Source organism: Sebastes fasciatus, chromosome 4 (genome assembly GCF_043250625.1).
Source record: "Sebastes fasciatus isolate fSebFas1 chromosome 4, fSebFas1.pri, whole genome shotgun sequence".
Lineage (NCBI taxonomy): Eukaryota > Metazoa > Chordata > Actinopteri > Perciformes > Sebastidae > Sebastes > Sebastes fasciatus.
This window is the reverse complement of record NC_133798.1, coordinates 36,732,965-36,750,403: the sequence shown is the minus strand read 5'-3', so window position 1 is coordinate 36,750,403 and position 17,439 is coordinate 36,732,965. Positions and strand designations below refer to the sequence as shown.

Here is a 17,439-nt window from a genome sequence, read left to right as displayed (position 1 = left end):
AAAGTGACCGTTAAAAGTTTTGTTTTAGCAGCCTGTGATGTAAGAATAATAACTAGATAGAAGTTGATCACAAAAATTGTTGGGTTGGGTCACAGCATTGAGGGTCACGACAAGGTCAATAAGACGATGTTTAGTCACAGGAAATGTCATTTCAGTACTAACGAGTCCCACGTTGGTTTTGACGTCTGCTGTTTCAGTCTCCTCACATCTCGTCTTCTAGATTAGTCCTGAGGCCCGGGCCGGTCCAGCTGCCTCCCTAGCTGCGATGGCAGATCTCGCAGCACTCCAGGCAAAACTCGAGACACTCGGTCGGCTCGCAGCAAGACTCGAACAGCACCGAGTGGCAGTGGGCGGGGCAGTTGAGCTCCTCCACGGGCGCCTCCTGGATGGCCGAGCAGCAGCGGGCGCAGGCGTGGCAGCAGCAGGAGCAGCAGAGGGCGTGGAGGCAGGAGGAGCAGGCCTCCAGCAGACCCAGGAGCAGCACGGAGCACTGGCACGACAGGCACGCCAGCAGCAGGTGTAAACAGCAGTCTGTGGGGGTGAGGAAAACATGAGACATTTTATCTACGACAATCTGAGGTCACAGAAAAGCTGTTGTATGTTCTAAAAAGCCTGTCAGACACCATCAGAGACGGGGGATTAACGATTCTATTAACCCTAAATTAATCTCTCGCATGTTTATTTGTCGTGCCGAGTAGAACTTAAAAGAGAAGCGGTGATCAAGTGTGATTGTGTTTACTTAATCACAGAGCTTCGTTCAGTCCTCGGGGGAAAATAAAAAAGGCCACCGAGGCTGCCAGTGATGAACAACAACCAGGAAGAAGCTGTCACAAGATAATTGCTCTCCCGCCCAAATTAGGTGCAGATGAAATTGCCTACATTAACCCCTACCGGTGTGTTCCAGTGCATCTCTCGCGATCCTAACCGTTCGTATTGTTACTCGGCTACTCGTTACTCGTTTTTCATCCTCGCAAAGGACCAGATAGTGAGTGAGCTCATGCAAATCGAGCTGTTTTATCCTGTTTACTCAAGGAAGTAAATGAAAAGCAGATGGCAGAATTCCCTGGGGAGTGGGGTTCAGCGTTTTCCTGCTTAGCCGCTCAAATTATACACCCCCGCACATAACTTATGCTAATATCTATATGTGTGCGTAGATGAAAAAGGAGCATTATGTGGCTACCGTATTGATTTAATGCATAACTTCATAGAGATAACAACATGAACACAAGGATAAACAAGGAGTGGCACCGCTGCACGCTTTGATAAAAACTGGAAGGAAGTGCAGCAGTTTGAAAGTCTTCAAGGGAAACTTTTTACAGCTCCATTTGTGTAAGAAGACAGATCGTCTTTGGTGGGAACAGAAGAAAGAGTTTTTTTTATGCTCTCTCATTATGACTAATTTCCCGTTAAGGGTGGATGATAAATCAAATTTATTAAAGGAACAGTGTGTCGCATCTGTTAGCAGAAATATAATATTCATAATTATGTTTTCTTTAGTGTATAATCAGCCAAAACTAAGAATTGTTGTGTTTCGTTAGCTTAGAATGAGTCCTTCATATCTACATAGAGCGGGTCCTCTTTACGGAGTAAACCATGTTTCTACAGGAGCCCAGAACAGACAAACCAAACTCTGGCTCTAGAGAGAGTCTTTCATGTTTTCACGTCACCTGAAGACCACCGTAGTTCTCCGACACGATTGTGAAACTGCGGTAACGTGAGCTGCAGAGAGCAAAACCGTGATACTGCCAGGCCCCGTCTGTTTTGCACGCTGCGGCTCACATTACCGCAGTCTTGGAAAGGGAGGAGTGAGCGGAGGCAGTTGGTTCAAATCTGCAAACCACACCACTAGATGCCGCCAAATCCTACACACTGGACCTTTAAACACATTTTACATTTCAAATTTGAATCAATCATCTTAGTGTAAATATTTGTATATATTTTATCGAGATGTAGGTACCAGAGAGGGTTGCCACTTCTCTAGTTCTTATCACCAGATGACAGATGTCACAGCGGGCAGAACTTCCTGATATCTTTGACTCGGCATTACGACTTGACATAAATGTTTTTTTCCGACTCTGCAGTATTTCATTTCGCGTTTTTCGGTTACCTGAAGGCCACCGTAGTTCTCCTACACGCTTGTGAAACTGCGGTAACGTGAGCCGCAGATTGTTAAACCGTGGTACCGCCAGCTGCCGTCTGACTTCCGTTGCTCATAAAGTAGTGTTATTATGGTATGAGTGGGAAAGAGAGGAGTGAGCGGAGGGGTACTCAGTCGGTTGCAACTGTAACCACACCAATAGATGCCGCCAAATCTTACACACCACACCTTTAAATTACCGATATCAGCCCAAAGCTCAGTCCAGAATATGTACTCTCATATTGTAATTAATCCAAATAAAAGTATATAAAAAAGAAAGTTCAGGAACAGAAATGTCATGTACCGATGTATAAAAAAGTATTTTTACTATCGTTATCAAGATAAATGTGACAATTTATTGTGATATCAATTTATCATATTGTCCCGTCCTGTTGAAACACTGAGGAAGTGAGCGTGCCTACCAGCAGGTGTAGCAGTATGTCGGTGTGAGCCGGCCACGCTCCTACCGCTCCTCTTGCTCCTCTTGCTGCTGCTGCTTTGCACCGACAGGCTGGAGCCCTGCAGTCGGCTCAGGTCCGGGGAGAGATGGTGGAGTCCGTGGTCTGGGACTGCGAGGCCACATCGTGGGCAGGTGGGCTTCTGGAGGTCACACTGAGGCTTCTTAAACCCTGCTGCCTCCTGTGAGGCCTCTAATGCTGGTGAGGCTGCAGCAGGCAGAGGCTGGGCTGGGCAAAGAAACAGATACACATACAGTGAAGATTGTTGTACTACATCATCACAGAGCAGGAATAGACTTCCTTAATGATAAAACTGAGCACAAAGCAAGCTGACTGTAATCAATATAGAATTTAAAATTAGAAACAGACTGGTAAGTGTAAAACAGTTTTGGAGCGTAAAATTCTTGTTTGCACCCAGGAATTTATAATGATTTAATTTTTAATTATATAGCACTTCTAGATTGAAGGGACAGTGTATAGGATTTGGTGGCATCTAGTGATGTGGTTGCAGATTGCAACCAACTGAATACCCCTCCGCTCACTCCTCCGCTAATGTGAGCCGCCGAGTGCAAAACCGTGGTAATGCCGTTCTCCTCGCTCAGAGGCCATCCTTACCATATTACCACTACTTTAGGAGCAATGGAAGTCAGACGGCGTCTGGCGGTAGCGCGGTTTTGCTCTCTGCTGCTCACGTTACCAAAGTTTCACAAGCATGTCGGAGAACTACGGTGGCCTTCAGGTAACATAAAAATCTGAAAGTCTCTCTCTAGAGCCAGAGTTTGGTTTGTCCGTTCTGGGCTGCAAAATGTATGTGGAAGTGCATATAAAAATACTAAAATGATTCTAAAACAAGCACAATATAAATATGAAATGACAAAAAAGTTCAATAGAAATATAAAGAGGAAATATTTGATTAAATGATAATTCTCTCCAGATGTTTTGGTAGCGGATAATCCCCTCATCAAGAGTCACAACATTTAATTTCGGTCACTGTATTGTTCGCTGTGCAGGTCTCATGGTTTCCACTTACTGCTGATGAGGCCAGTGGGGATGGTATTTCCTCTGCTAACAAGGTCACGTGCTGAAAGGATTTCCTGTGCTGAGTTTAAAGACGCACTACCTTGAGACACATCAGAAGAAAGTCACGTTAGCTGAAAAGCTACAAGCAAAAGATATGTCATGAAAATCCAAGAATTTTAAAACAATTTGTTCACATTTTTTCGTTAGATTGTTTTGAAAATGTTAGTAATTTATCAAAATCACTACCATTTAATATGTGCAGTGTAATCCTGCCTTAAAGAGCTCCTGACCCTCACGATGTTTCATTTTGTTTCAGGATTTTTTTACCACCCTGCACAGTGTGAAGTTTCCTCTGGAAACATTGAAAACTTTCAGTATTGCTGGGATAAAGAAGGTAAACTTTATAGATAAAGAATAACAAAATATCGTCCCTCAGTTGACGCTTAAAAGCAAGTGGCAAGAAATATAAGCTGCTTTTCTATCTTATTTCAGGTCAGATCATGAGTACTTGCCTTTAGTCGGGTTGCTCTGTTCCTCCGTCCCGTCCGCAGGTAAATGGTCTCCTGGTGACATGTCTGATACTCATGACTGCTCGGGATCTCTGTTATTCATCCTCTTTCTTCTGTCAGCACCGAGAGGTCAGGAAACCTCCAACAACACCCAACATGCCGTCCTGAGTCACCGCTCAGGACATTGTCAGCTGTTCTCTCTTTGTGTGTGTTTTGTTGTTGTTCAGTGACTTAATAGCACTCCCCTTCCCAGCACAGACGGCCGAGTCCTGGTTATGTGACTTTAGGTTGCCTCTTCTGTTCTGCTTTTAGTCACCTAACACAATAGAGACACATACCCCACAAGTGTGTTAGCTGAATCGATGCACTCGCCCTCTTATGCACTCACACACACACACACACACACACACACACACACAGAAATCTGTCAAAGTCGTACACTATCTAGCATTCAGTTTGCGGATAAATGCAATTACTAATTTGCTCTGTAATTATGTTATGTAACAACCTAGAGATCAGAGATTTCCACATGGAAATAGGAGGGTCGTCCCCGACCCACTTCACCATAAAGGCCTTCCTCGCCAGCATTATAAGCGATTGGACAATGGGTTTTTAGTTAGATGGAATGGAAAAATCCCTTTGGCTTTTTGTCGAGGTAAGGTCATGTCTAGAAGGGAGCCCGCAAATTGCGAAATCTGATCTCAGATCTGCAAAGACTCTTACAAGACTCGCTGCCCGACGACCTATCCTAACCTTAACTATTCAAGGTCGATGTCTGACATTAAAGCTGCAGTAGGCAGTATGTTTTTGGCATCATTGGGCAAAAATTCCATAATAACCTTTCAGCATGTTGTAATTCAAGTGTTCTGAGAGAAGACTAGACTTCTGCTCCTCCTCATGGCTCTGTTTTAAAAAATCTAACCCGTAACGGGAGACTTTGACCAATCACAGGTAATTTCATTGAGAGAGCGTTCCTATTGGCTGTGCTCCGATCATGTGACTGGGACTTGGCTTTCCTTCAACAGATTTCACAATGGCGACCGCGTCACAAACTTTCTCATTTTTCAGCTAAACCGTGCACTACAAGATGATTCTGAGAACATCTGAGCAGAGTAATAGGCATTAACGTAACAGAATATTGATTCATATTTGATCAGCGCTGCCTAGTTTGACCGTTTGGTCGGAGTTCGAGAGTGATTGACAACCGGCTCTCATAGACGGCAGCTGGACAACAGACCTCAGATCAGATCAGCTCTTACTGCTTGTTTTCCTCCGGTCTGTGAAATCTTGTAGATGCCGTTAGGAACACCGGAGGACATGTGATTTTTTTCAGGTTACCTGTTTCATGTACTACTGTCATATTTGCTCCAATCTCGCCTACTTCAGCTTTAACTATCTTGCAAGAGTTTACCCAGTTTGCTGGTTCCCCTTCTAGACACTACCTCAAAGGAACCAGGGCGACTCTAACTTCCGGGTTGGCCTACAAATATACTTCATCTCTGTAGCGCTATATAACATTATATATACTTCTATATACTGTCAAATAACATGTATGTGCAAAATGTCATATAAATGAGATCATTAATGCACACAAATAAATTAACAGACTCACTGTTTTATAGATTATACTGTTAATGATTGTTTGGTGAAAAACCTGGATAGAGTTTGCAAACTCCTTGAGCCAAGCTGTGTTACCTTTGACACCCGCGAACATGCGGTAATATGTAAATGTATGTTAATGTATGTAAAACACTGTTATTTAATGTTAAGTATGTCATCTGAGAGCACAGTAATCAATCACTAATTCTGAGTTTGTATTCCAACCTCCCAGAACAAAACCAGACCATTAATAAGTAATTAATTACAGTCAGTGACATTTAACTCTTTGTAAATCTTGTTTTCCCACAGATGTGTATTTTGGACACCTGGGCGACAGCATCATCATCATCATCATCATCACCTGCCGATGAGGAGCTGAACAGAGCCCAGCCCCCTCTCTGAGAGGCTGTTGACTTAGTGCTGTCAAAAGTGCTGCGTTGAAAAACATGTTGACTCGCCCGCCTCACGGTGAGTAGTATGGCACATCAAAGCAACACATAAGTGAAGCTGTTGAAGTTGTCTAGCACCACGCTAACTTTCAGTCAGTGAACGCAGCGTGGAGAAGAAAATGTCACCTAATAGGCTGACAGCGAATCAAAGGAAGCCCTGAGAGGCAAACAGCAAACTTAAAGCTAACTCGTTATCAGCAAAGACAATTACTGACATTAGTCAAAACAGGGAGCTGAGAAAATCTGAGGCCTTTGTTCTGTGTTTGGTAGTGAAGTCTACGGTAACAGCTTCACTTCATGGTGCTCATCAGGGGATGAGACGCTGTGATGCCATTGTTTATCCAGGATGTTTTATTATTTTACAAGCGTCTTTGAGTTCTTTAAAAGCGCTATATAAGTTGAATTTATTATTATTATTATTATTACGTGATGATGTGATAAAAACGAGGATAAAATAAAATCTTTTTTTTACTCAAAAGACCAACAACGACGGATGATTGGTTCAGAAAAACAAACTGCTGTTTATATAATATATTTAATGTTAGTCATTATTTGTTGTAAGTATTTTTAAAGGTCCCGTATCGTGCTCATTTTCAGGTTCATACTTGTGTTTTGTGTTTCTAATAGAACATGTTTACATGCTGTAATGTTAAAAAAACAACTTTATTTTCCTCATACTGTCTGTCTGAATACACCTGTATTTACCCTCTGTCTGAAACACTCCGTTTTAGTGCATTTCAACGGAATTCCGGTGCAACGGCTTGGGTCCATGTTTACTTCCTGTCAGCTGATGTTATTTACATACACTGCAACAGGAAATAAACTGGGACACATTTAGCGTGTTTACGTTTAAAACCATGTAAATGGTCTAAATATTGTAGATTTGTGACATCACAAATGGACAGAAATACGGAAAAACGGCTTGTTTCGAACGCACAATCTCTGAAGACGGGCTCTGTGTGTTTCTCCGTATATTGAGCGTTTTGATAGTTTAACAGTATTTATATAACACTTAAACCTGCTTTATAATGTAAAAGACCTGAAAATCTCACTTTTTAATAATATGGAACCTTTAAGGTGTGGCCCCCTTTAATTCATCCATAGTCGTACATGCATTTTTACTTTCCTCATATACGACGCAACTATCATTGTTTTTTACAAAAACACCATAAGACACGTTGGATTGCAACGAATATCTACTGTATTTGAAAAGATTTTGATTTATCCAATGAATAGTTCAGTTTGATTAAATATTTCTTATTAGGAATACCCAAAAACTAAAGCCCTGAGCAACATTACCCTGTTATTGCTATTGGCATTCAATCAACAAAAATATTTGTATATTTATTTTCTATGTACAATTTTTATTCTCACAGGTGTAACCACGCCAGGTTAGGTTCATTATTGATTAATCTGCCAGTTATTTTCTAGATTAATCAAATAATCGTTTGATCTATAAAATGTCACAAAATAGTGAAAAATGTCTATTCCAATTTCTAAAAGTCCCAGATGATGCCTTTAAATGTTTTGGTTGTCAGTCCAAAACCTAAAGATATTCACTTTAATATGATATACAACAGAGAAAAGCCGGAAATCTCCATATTTGAGAGACTGAAAACAACATTTTCTGCCATTTTTCCGATAAGAATTAAATATAATAATTATATTATTTAACAATTCTTCGATTATCAAAATAGTTGGCGATTATTTTTCTGTCGATTGACTAATCGTTGCAGCTCTAAAACGTACTGGTGGGTAACAAAGCTTAACGGTGCATATCATTTAAATCTGGTCAGAAATTTTGAGTTTTAACATTAAAATTATAATTAATTTTATATAATTAAATTACTTAAAATAAACAGCATTAATTGACAAACAATTAACAGATTTACATTTATATTTATTACATTTATAATCAGACACTTTGGACATACAATTACAAACAAACACGTCTTTATAAATACAGAGAGTTAAGTTAAGTGCACAGCGTCTATTGTAAATACTCAAAATGTTATAAAAGCGGAATGTTTGGAACAATCTTTTATTTCAGTGGAAACATCGCGGTATATTAAATACACAAGTTACATAAAGAGAGACGAGACGTAGCGCTTACTTTTTTAAAAATTGACATTGATAAAACATTGAAGCAGGTTAATGTACAAAGACAACGGAGAGAGAAGCCACAGCACTGAGTATACATGTAGTCAAATAGAAAACCGTCACCACAGAACATCCCTCTCATCACATTCACCCTCTGTTATTTCTTTGAGCTATCACGATAAACAGACAACACATTCATTCTCTTCATCAGATTATAACACATGTTTCTGTACTTTGGCCTTTGGAATTTATCATTTACCCCAAAACTATCAGATCCTAACTCTATTTTTGACTGCGTATATTCCTCCGAAATATTTTTTTTGACTTTGATGCTTGTCATGATGCATTTTTCTGGTTGTCCTTTAAAAAAAGAAGAAGACATATTGTGCTTATTTTCAGGTGCATACTTGTATTTTGTGTTTCTACTAAAACGTGTTTACAAAAAACGCTTTATTTTTCTCAAACCGGCCGTGCTGCAAAACCTCTTTTCACCCTCTGTCTGAAACGTTCTGGTTGAGCTCCAGCACCGCCCTCCTGAAAAAGCCCAATCTACTCTGATTGGTCAGCTGGCCCACTCAAACAAAACTCTTCAGACTCCGCTGCAGCTCCACTCTAACTAGCTTTGTTTGAGGGCGTGCCAAAACTAGCTGCTATAGGTCAAATGTGTTACTTGGTGACATCACCACGTTACGGAAGAAAAGGCGGGACTTCAAGAAAGGCGTTTCAGACAGTTTTAGGAGCAGGACTTTGGTTTTTGTAACTTTGCAGACCTTTTACATTCACAAAAAACTATATAACACACTAAAGGAAAAGGGCAAAAGCATAATAGGTCGTCTTTAAAAAATAAAATAAAATCTCTAGCTGACCAGAAAAGCAGGAAATAATCGGGTAATAGGTCAACCCAAAAACTACAGGTGGCACTGTATTCCACTTTCTTTTCTTTAAGGTTAAATATGTCAAAAGAAAAAGTTGACTGCTGCAGACATGTCAACAAAATCAGTTTTTCATGAATATATGAACCATATAATGAACCACAGTTCGAAATATCTTAATTTGGATGTGTATTTGATCAGATATTAATATTTTGGTGAGGATTTTCAGGCCGCCTTGCACTACACACTGAAGATGAACATGAAGTTCAGATGGTATAAACTGTGGTCCACATCCCTGGAGGTTAAATGAAGGCTTCCTTTACTGCTCTGTAACTCATTCTTTTCTATTCTCTCGTCATTCAAGGTCGAACAGATGCTCTTCGTCATCTTCAGTCACGTCGTGCTGCAGACCGGCTGGTTTCACCATTGGCATCAGAGATTTGTGGTCGCTCAGATTCAGCGCTTCGTCTTTAAGGAAAAGAGATCTTGCAAGAGGTGAGAAATAAAAAGACATTATGATCAGTTACTGCAGCACATCGGTTCATTTCACAGATTATTGGAGGTCACAATAAATAGTCACTCACTGCTGGACTCGTGGAGAGAAGTTTTGTTTACTTGTTGCTTTGTTCTCTTGTGTCCGACTCCTGCTGAAACACTCCTTCTTGAATCCTGGCAGCGACGTCGCCTCAGCCAATGCCGTCTACCAAAAACGAAAGAAGTAGAAATCAAGCCTCAACCAGTTCATCAAGTTTATCAAGAAGGTGCACTCTGACACGTCCTCTCACCTGTAAGCTGGCATTCAGAACACTCCCGAAATCAAGGTTGGAGGACACATTTTTCATCAGCGACGGACTCCTGTGGAATAACAAAGGTAACTAGCATTTTAAAAAATGGAAACACTCTAAATGTCTAATTCATGGCAAAGCAAATCAATAACTGTGTATATATATATTCAACAAGCCACAACATGGTAAACAGCAATAGTTTGAGGCAAGGTCAGCTGTGATGACAAATAATTCAGTGGACTGAACAATCAGGAAGGAAGCTTCGACTAGAGCCTTGAAACTGTCATCAGGATCATATTTATCATTCATTTACTGAGGCCTGTTATCAGCGAGCAAACATGTGCACCACTGTAGTAATAAGGAACCTATTTTGACACAAGGGGGTATCCAGGACAGCGCTGTACAACAGACAGGATTGTGGGGATTATGACTTGATGACAACACAGTGGTCACAGTGGCTCCACAGATCGGTGTACCGAAATGTTATTTCTTATTATTAAATATCTCTGACTGCAAGTGAAGAGGACAGTGTGCAGGATTCTTTTTGTTCTATAATATCGACCTCAGGTCTTCCCCTACTGCACCTGTTGACCTACAGGGGTGCAAAAGTTCTGCTCTTTCACATGGTGTGTGTCAAAACGGATCACAGACACTTAGAAAGTCAGTTTATGAAAAAAAGGTCTAAAAAACTAGACAATAAGCAGTTTTTTTTTCCAGTTTTCATGTTGTGCTTTATCCATTATATCATCAAGATGTCGATAGAAAATTTGATTAAAAAAAAATAATAGTAATGCTATCATTTAAATTCATCTTTAACTTTGTTTACTGTGCATTTGTTCTCTTTTTTGGCAAATGAATTACACTCAAAATACAAAGGTAAGGAGGTGGAGAGAGAGTCTGTAACCATAGACAATTATACAAATTATAAAAAATATGCACAATAAACAAAGTTAAAGATGAATTTGACTGATATCATTATTATTATTATTTTTTTCAAATTTTTTATGGATATCGTGATGACATGACTTGACAGTTGTTTATTGTCTAGGTTTTTAGACCTTTTTTCATAAACTGATTTTTTAAGTATCTGTGATCCGTTTTGACACCACTGAGTTAAATAGCAGAACTTTTACAGGTCGACAGGTACGTAGGGGAAGACCTCAGGTCAATAATATAGAACAAAAACACTCCCGCACACTGTCCTCTTCACTTGTCATACTGTAGATATTTAATAATAAGAAATAACATTTCGGGAAACAATGCATCTCCAGAGTCTGTAACTATAACTATATTTATACAATTATTTAAGAGGTGCTGGATTATTTACACGATATTATCATATGCATATTGTTAACAGGATATCAATATTTCATCTTTAGAATATCACAGCTATCGTCAATACCACTATATTGTGACACCCCTACTCACAACAACGGCAATTTGCAAAGAATTATTTGCATGTTAAATAGCCGACACTCCACTGAATATTAGGCAATACACCTACACTTACTGCCATGATAATGAGTATATATATATATATATATTTATATATACATACTCTACATTACATTCAGCTTATTCATTTGTAACTGCTGTCTACCACAAATATTACTATAAAATAGTAATATTAAGTATTTCATATTTATTTATGTTATATTTTATCTCCCTATATTTTAACTTGCACTATTTTATGTCTTATATTCTCAGTTTTTAAAATGTTTTACTTTACTTATTGATTTACTTTTATACATATTTAATTAGCTTTGTTGGAGGGAACTTGAGACCCGAGATTTTCATTGACAACAACTGCCTCTGTAATTGTTGTGCATTTGATGATAAATAACTTGAAACTTGAAACGTGATCTGTGTTAAACCCCAGTATAGAGGCAGAAGAAAAAAGTTTTTCAGAGTTTTCCTACTTGAATGCTGAAGCAAAGACAGGAAACCCTTGAGTGTCTTTGCTTCCACACGTTTTGCCAATGAAATGGTATCATTTATTGTCTCGGATATTTAAAGACATGTCTTTAATATCATTATATTTGACTTGAAATATGTGCAGATACCCTGGGACCAGCACAGACAGGAAGGCTGCCTGATACCGGCGCTGTGATAAACAGGAAGTCATCTCCATCGTACCCTGTGATCTTCTGGGATCTCCTCCTCTGGTACTCCACCTCGTCCACCGTCCACACGGCGCCTTTCACATTCTCCACACGCACAAAACACTTGTGCAGGCTCAGGTTGTGGCGTACTGCGTTCTGATCCAGAGAAAATCAGAGTGAAGGAGATGTATTACTGGATACACGCTGCATAAATCAGGTATGACACCACACTGGGATCACACCGTTAATTATCTGAGAGAGGGGGGGTGTGATACCTTCCAAGTGGCAGCGTTGCGTCTGAAATAAGCAAACGTCCGTGTGAACCAGTTGTATATCTCGTTGAGTGTTAGTTGCATGTCTGATGTTTCCATAATAGCCTGAAGATAGAAAAAGAAACTGTAGCACATTACAGGATCAAATTAAAGCTCTGACTTTTTCACTTCTGATCCAAGGGAGGAGGAGACAGTCGCTCAGTCTCAACTCTGATTCTTTTTAGTTTCTAGTTCTGTTAATCAACTGCCCTTTTTAGGATAAAAGAACAGTAATCATCTCAACGACACAAAGGAGAAGATTCTTTATCGATTAATCTGCCAAGTACTTTCATGATTAATCCATTATCCAATCCATCTTTTGATGTCAGAAATGTCAGAAAATAGCCGAAGTTGACCTCTTTAAATCCCTTTTTTTGTCTGATAAACACAAAGATATTCAGTTTTTATCATAGGCCACAAAGCAAGCCAGCAAATAATCATATTTAAGACTCTTGAACAAGGAGATTTGGTGCATTCGACTATCAAAATTGTTGACAATAATTTTCTGTGGATGTTTGCCCTGGGCGCCTCCCTAGGGAGGTGTTCCAAGCACGACCAGCTGGGAGGAGGCCACAGGGAAGACCCAGGACTAGGTGGAGAGATTATACCTCCACACTGGCCTGGGAACGCCTCGGGATCCCCCCCCAGTCAGAGCTGGTTAATGTGGTTTGGGGGTATTTGCTCAAAGTTATCGACCGCAGCTTTTTAAAGTTAAATAAAGAAACAAATAATTTCTATTCCAGTTCATAGACTGTACCTGTCTTATCAGTGTTGCGTAGGTGAAAGGTGGTCTGATGTCGGTATTCTTGTAGAGCTCATATTCATTTTCTGAAACAAGACAGATCATAGTAAGTGGAAAATGTCATATGAAGTATTTATTTTCTGTCAATTAATCTGTTGATTATTTTCTCGATTAATCGATTAGGCGTTTGGTTTATAAAATGTCGATCAGCGTTTCCCAAAGCCTGAGACGACTTCCTCAAATGTCTTGTTTTGTCCACAACTCAAAGATATTCAGTTTACCATCATAGAGGAGTAAAGAAACCAGAACATATTCACATTCAAGAAGCCGGAATCAGAGAATTTTTACTTTTTCTTTTCGTAAAAAAATGCTCAAACTGATTAATCGATTATCAAAATAATTGGCGATTACAGTATTTGGTTTACCTGAGGACAGCGAGAAGACCAAAGGGTGATGGCGATGTCTTATGGCCCCGGCACATGATGATGTATGAGTGGGTGACTCTTCTTCACTCCCCTGGGACGGTGTGCCGAGAGGGGCCGGAGGTCGTGGGGACACTCGGGGCGAGTCTGACGGGCTCAGCGAGGGCAGGTTGTCGGTGGCAGCGACTGAGCTGAGCTGAGAGCAACACGAACAGATGATCTAAAGTTAACAAAGGAACGAGTGGGATGAAAAACACTGAAACAAAAACAGAGTGGGAGTGGGGAGATCTTCAACAGAGTGTAACAGAGCGATTTGATTCGCCTCCTCAGAGGTGATTCCACTAATATGGCAAGAAGAAGGAAGCCAATTATTGTTAATTATAGGGTGAAATTGTTTGGTGAGTGTTGTGATTATGGTGCAATATTTGCAAGATTAACATCTGATTAGATTCACACATTATGAGAGCATGTCTGCTGTCTGAAAACACAACGGCAGCAGACACCTGGTGCCAACATCTGGGCACCGAAAGGAAAGGAAGTGTGCTGTGAGAGTCACACTCAATAAGGATGGAGATCTCAGCAAAGGAAAGGTAATTTGAGAGTTATGGTACAAAAGATGCAAAATGAAATGCATTTGTGATCCGTTCTGACATCATTTTTCTGAGGAGTTCAAAAATATTTCTGACCCTCATCTCATTTCTTTTGTTTCTAAGAAAATGCCAACATATTTATTGCAACTCATCCAACTGTAAAAGTTCACCAGGTAGATTACAGGCTGGCTGGATCTTCATCAGAGCTACAGAAGATGAGGTTGCAGCCAGACCACATATTTGGAGTTTTGCTTACAGCTCAATACAGTTTACGGCTCATTTGCTTTGCCTCTGTTGTTCACACAGCAGCTGTCACCGCACTACCATCTACCTGAAGACCGTGTGGGTCAGCGGTCGTATCAGATCGCGGCGACTGCAGACTCGCAGGTGCAGAGATGGACTGAGACTCTAAAGACGGCAGATGCAGGTGAGCCATCATCGCTCGCAGACGCTCTCGTTCTTTGCAGAGCTGTTAGAGGAGATGAAGGGAGGGAGAGGAAATCACTGAACACACATTGTTGAAATGGAACGCTGTGAACCAAAACACATTTCTTTTGCAAAGTACATTTTCCTGCTGTGTCAAACATCAGGAAGGAGGCGGTGATGGCAGAACTTTACATGAATATTTACCACGAGCAAGACGGTGTTGGAAGTTTTGTGAAAACTCAGGAAAAATAATCCAGTGTTGCAGACTAATATTGTTGCTCAAATTTCCAATTTTCTGTGTTTGACCCAAACAAGCACAGGACAGGTTTACATGCTCACATCCAAGCAGCAGGTCTACCTTCTGTTGTTGGACGTCTTTACAGGACTCGTGCCTACGTACCTGAAGCTCCAGCTGCTGAACCACCTGCATCTGGACTCGGCACTGCGCCGTGCTTCTGTCGTCCAGAGTGTGCTCGCTGCCTAAGTGCCTGAAACACACACGTAAGATGCATTTATATTACTTTTCACATACATGACTCACAAAGTGCTTAACAAGGGAATTAAACATACAAGAAGGAAATCATATAAAATGTAAGTGACCACATGAGCCACGTGTACATAGTATAGTTTAGTGAAGAAACACAGTACACAATAAATACATAAAGTGCAGGCCTGGTGCGTAAAGGTTACCCAAATGCCTGTCTAAAAATCTGTCTATTGAGTATCAAATACTCTGAATAGTCTGCTAGCAGCTACAATGGCTTCCAATGGTGACCCGGAGTCATGGTAAAAAAACATTTATGGAAACTTCATTCAGACCACTCACACAGAAATGAATTTAATGATTTGAAGCATACTGAACATATGCATCAACAGCATAGAAGTGGATTATGCTTAAGTTTCTATGGATGTTTGGATATTACATGTTTGTTTTGTTTTGGGTTTTTTTCACCATTGAAATACATTTGTAACTGTGAATCTAAGCTGACTGATATTTTAGCTCCAGATTGTGCCTCTCATGTTTTATCCTTACGTTTAAGTCACTGAGATAAGCATCAGTTTTTCTGAAAAAAAAGTCATTTAACAAACATTTTTGAAAGTATTCCCAGAATCCTCAAATACTCTCCTGTCCTTCTCAATAAAATAATATTCCGTCTGCTGCACAATGAATATTTCCCATCCAAACAATGGTGGTAGGAATGACATATGTCATTTCAAATTAAAAAAGTTATGTTTATCTATATTAATGTTCATTTCCATTATTTTTATATTGTCATGTGTTCATATTTTTCTTACGTCTTGTTAAGTGAGCAAGAAAGATTGCAACTTCGCAAACAGGTTAAACATGTTATTATTATTGTGCGGTGGACAGAATGTTTGTTATCCAGATGTTTAGAAGAGTTCTTGATGATTCAGAAAATACCTTACAAGCAGCAGTACGTGTTGTTAACCGACCTACTGGGTTTTTCAAAGATCACCAGAGATTCATCTTTTAGAAAAATGGATGCATATCTCTGAGACTGACGTGAATGTAATGATAAAAACTGGGAATACAAACATTTCAGAGCCACCGTTTAAGCCTACAGGAGTAAAAGATTTCCAGCGGAGTATTCCTTTAAATTAGAGCTGCAACGTTTAATCAATTAATCGATCAGTTGTCAACTATTAAATTAATCACCAACTATTTCGATAATTGATTCATTGGTTCAGAGTAATTTTTTTAAGAAAGAAAAGTCTGTATTCTCTGATTACAGCTTCTTAAAATGTGAATATTTTCTGGTTTCTTGACTCCTCTACGACAGTAAACTGAATATCTTGGAGTTGTGGACAAAACAAGACATTTGAGGACGTCATCTTGGACTTTAGAAAACACTGATCGACATTTCCTGACATGTTATAGACCAAACAACTAATCGATTAATCGAGAAAATTATGGACAGATTAATCGACAATGAAAATAATCCTTAGTTGCAGCCCTACTTAAAAACAGAACAGTGCAAAGAGTCAGAAAACATTACTGTACGATGGAGTTAAAACCTACCTGATGAACTGGCTGAAGTTTTCACACAAGGACTCACATCCGGGCCAGTTGCACACACCGTGACCGTAGAGAGCGTGCGTGGCAGCGCGCTCAGCTTTCACAGCACTAGAGTGAGATTATTGTCATAATAATTAGCAGCCAGACAACAGCACACAAAACGAGAGCAAAGCAGCAATAAAACAGACATAAGCGTGTTTTGTTTTTCTTTTCAGGTGGCAGAGAAATGACAGAGAGAGGTGGAGGGGAGCAAGTGAAAAACAAATGGAGAACTATTTACTTTTGATTTGGGACGTGTATCATATAAACTTAATATTCTTTGCTGGCGGTGGAACACAAAGCAAACAAACAAGACGAAATGTATCTTCCCCGAGGGGAATTAGTCTCAAAAGCAAACAGCTCCTCGCCCGCACCTTGAGACAAATGAAACGTCTGCACATGACAAGACTTTGATGTTTAGAGAGAAACAGTTCTCACTATCAGTTTACAGCACCAGCAGACAGACAGATCGTACCATTCTGCCCTGCGAGGAGAAGAAGACTGCCGGTCACCGGTCTGCCTCCCTGTGACTTTGGTTGACATGATGTTGTTAGCAGAAGAAGAGTCCTGGCTGCCCTTCCATGTGGTTTTATCTTCATTCGTTATTCCGTTTGTGAGCTCTTTCCACATCTGCTGCATCTCTGCAGGGCTGAAACCAGCTAAAAAAAACATACAGTATATAGTAAATCTGAGCGTTTTCTTTGTCATGTTGTACGTTAGAGGCAGCTGAGTGGCAGATTATTCTCTAATTATGACATTTATTTGTCGCACCTCAAAGCTTGAGGGCAGAAACGAGGAGAGCATGACCTCGTGTGACCTCTTCACTGTAATCCAGGAATA

At 40.1% G+C, this 17,439-nt stretch overlaps 3 protein-coding genes and 1 long non-coding RNA gene across 5 annotated transcripts in view; 2 read left to right on the top strand and 2 right to left on the bottom strand.

The window, feature by feature from the left end:
- Positions 1–256: 256 nt before the first annotated feature.
- Positions 257–4,309, bottom strand: LOC141766904 (myoD family inhibitor domain-containing protein-like). Its single transcript, XM_074634074.1, has 4 exons — positions 4,124–4,309; positions 3,626–3,711; positions 2,560–2,823; positions 257–531 (listed from the first exon to the last, which is right to left on the bottom strand). Exons 1-4 carry the CDS (start codon positions 4,186–4,188, stop codon positions 257–259), a joined length of 690 nt encoding a protein of 229 aa, XP_074490175.1. The 5' UTR covers positions 4,189–4,309.
- Positions 4,310–6,037: 1,728 nt separating this feature from the next.
- On the top strand, positions 6,038–12,136 carry LOC141766806 (uncharacterized). The gene is made up of 4 exons (XR_012593689.1): positions 6,038–6,191; positions 9,509–9,639; positions 9,821–10,015; positions 11,989–12,136. It is a non-coding gene; the product is annotated as an uncharacterized LOC141766806 (long non-coding RNA).
- Positions 8,056–17,439, bottom strand: part of LOC141766805 (forkhead box protein P2-like) — a 17,189-nt gene continuing 7,805 nt past the window's right edge. The window contains exons 6-16 of one of the 2 annotated variants that reach the window (XM_074633967.1): positions 17,075–17,258; positions 16,564–16,668; positions 14,923–15,010; positions 14,428–14,565; positions 13,510–13,702; positions 13,100–13,170; positions 12,307–12,408; positions 12,066–12,187; positions 9,930–9,999; positions 9,729–9,844; positions 8,056–9,629 (exon numbers count right to left, since the gene is read on the bottom strand). In XM_074633967.1, the coding sequence (XP_074490068.1) occupies positions 9,500–9,629; positions 9,729–9,844; positions 9,930–9,999; positions 12,066–12,187; positions 12,307–12,408; positions 13,100–13,170; positions 13,510–13,702; positions 14,428–14,565; positions 14,923–15,010; positions 16,564–16,668; positions 17,075–17,258 (1,319 nt within the window). In that variant the 3' untranslated portion in view covers positions 8,056–9,499. The remainder of the gene's footprint in view (positions 9,630–9,728; positions 9,845–9,929; positions 10,000–12,065; positions 12,188–12,306; positions 12,409–13,099; positions 13,171–13,509; positions 13,703–14,427; positions 14,566–14,922; positions 15,011–16,563; positions 16,669–17,074; positions 17,259–17,439) is intronic. The other variant, XM_074633968.1, reaches the window with a different exon arrangement.
- Positions 14,725–17,439, top strand: part of ppp1r3ab (protein phosphatase 1, regulatory subunit 3Ab) — a 25,203-nt gene continuing 22,488 nt past the window's right edge. Inside the window, exon 1 of the mRNA XM_074633966.1 lies at positions 14,725–15,023. The gene's annotated coding sequence lies outside the window, so the exon portion shown is untranslated. The remainder of the gene's footprint in view (positions 15,024–17,439) is intronic.

What these genes read in the sequence shown, in the direction of transcription:
- LOC141766904 (XM_074634074.1), bottom strand. Translation starts at nt 4,188, where the DNA reads ATGTCACCAGGAGACCATTTACCTGCGGACGGGACGGAGGAACAGAGC. An exon ending in AGCAACCCGACTAAAGGCAA is followed by an intron (nt 3,712 to 4,123) that starts GTACTCATGATC and finishes GTCTCAAGGTAG; the next exon opens with TGCGTCTTTAAACTCAGCAC. An exon ending in CCCCACTGGCCTCATCAGCA is followed by an intron (nt 2,824 to 3,625) that starts GTAAGTGGAAAC and finishes TTCTTTGCCCAG; the next exon opens with CCCAGCCTCTGCCTGCTGCA.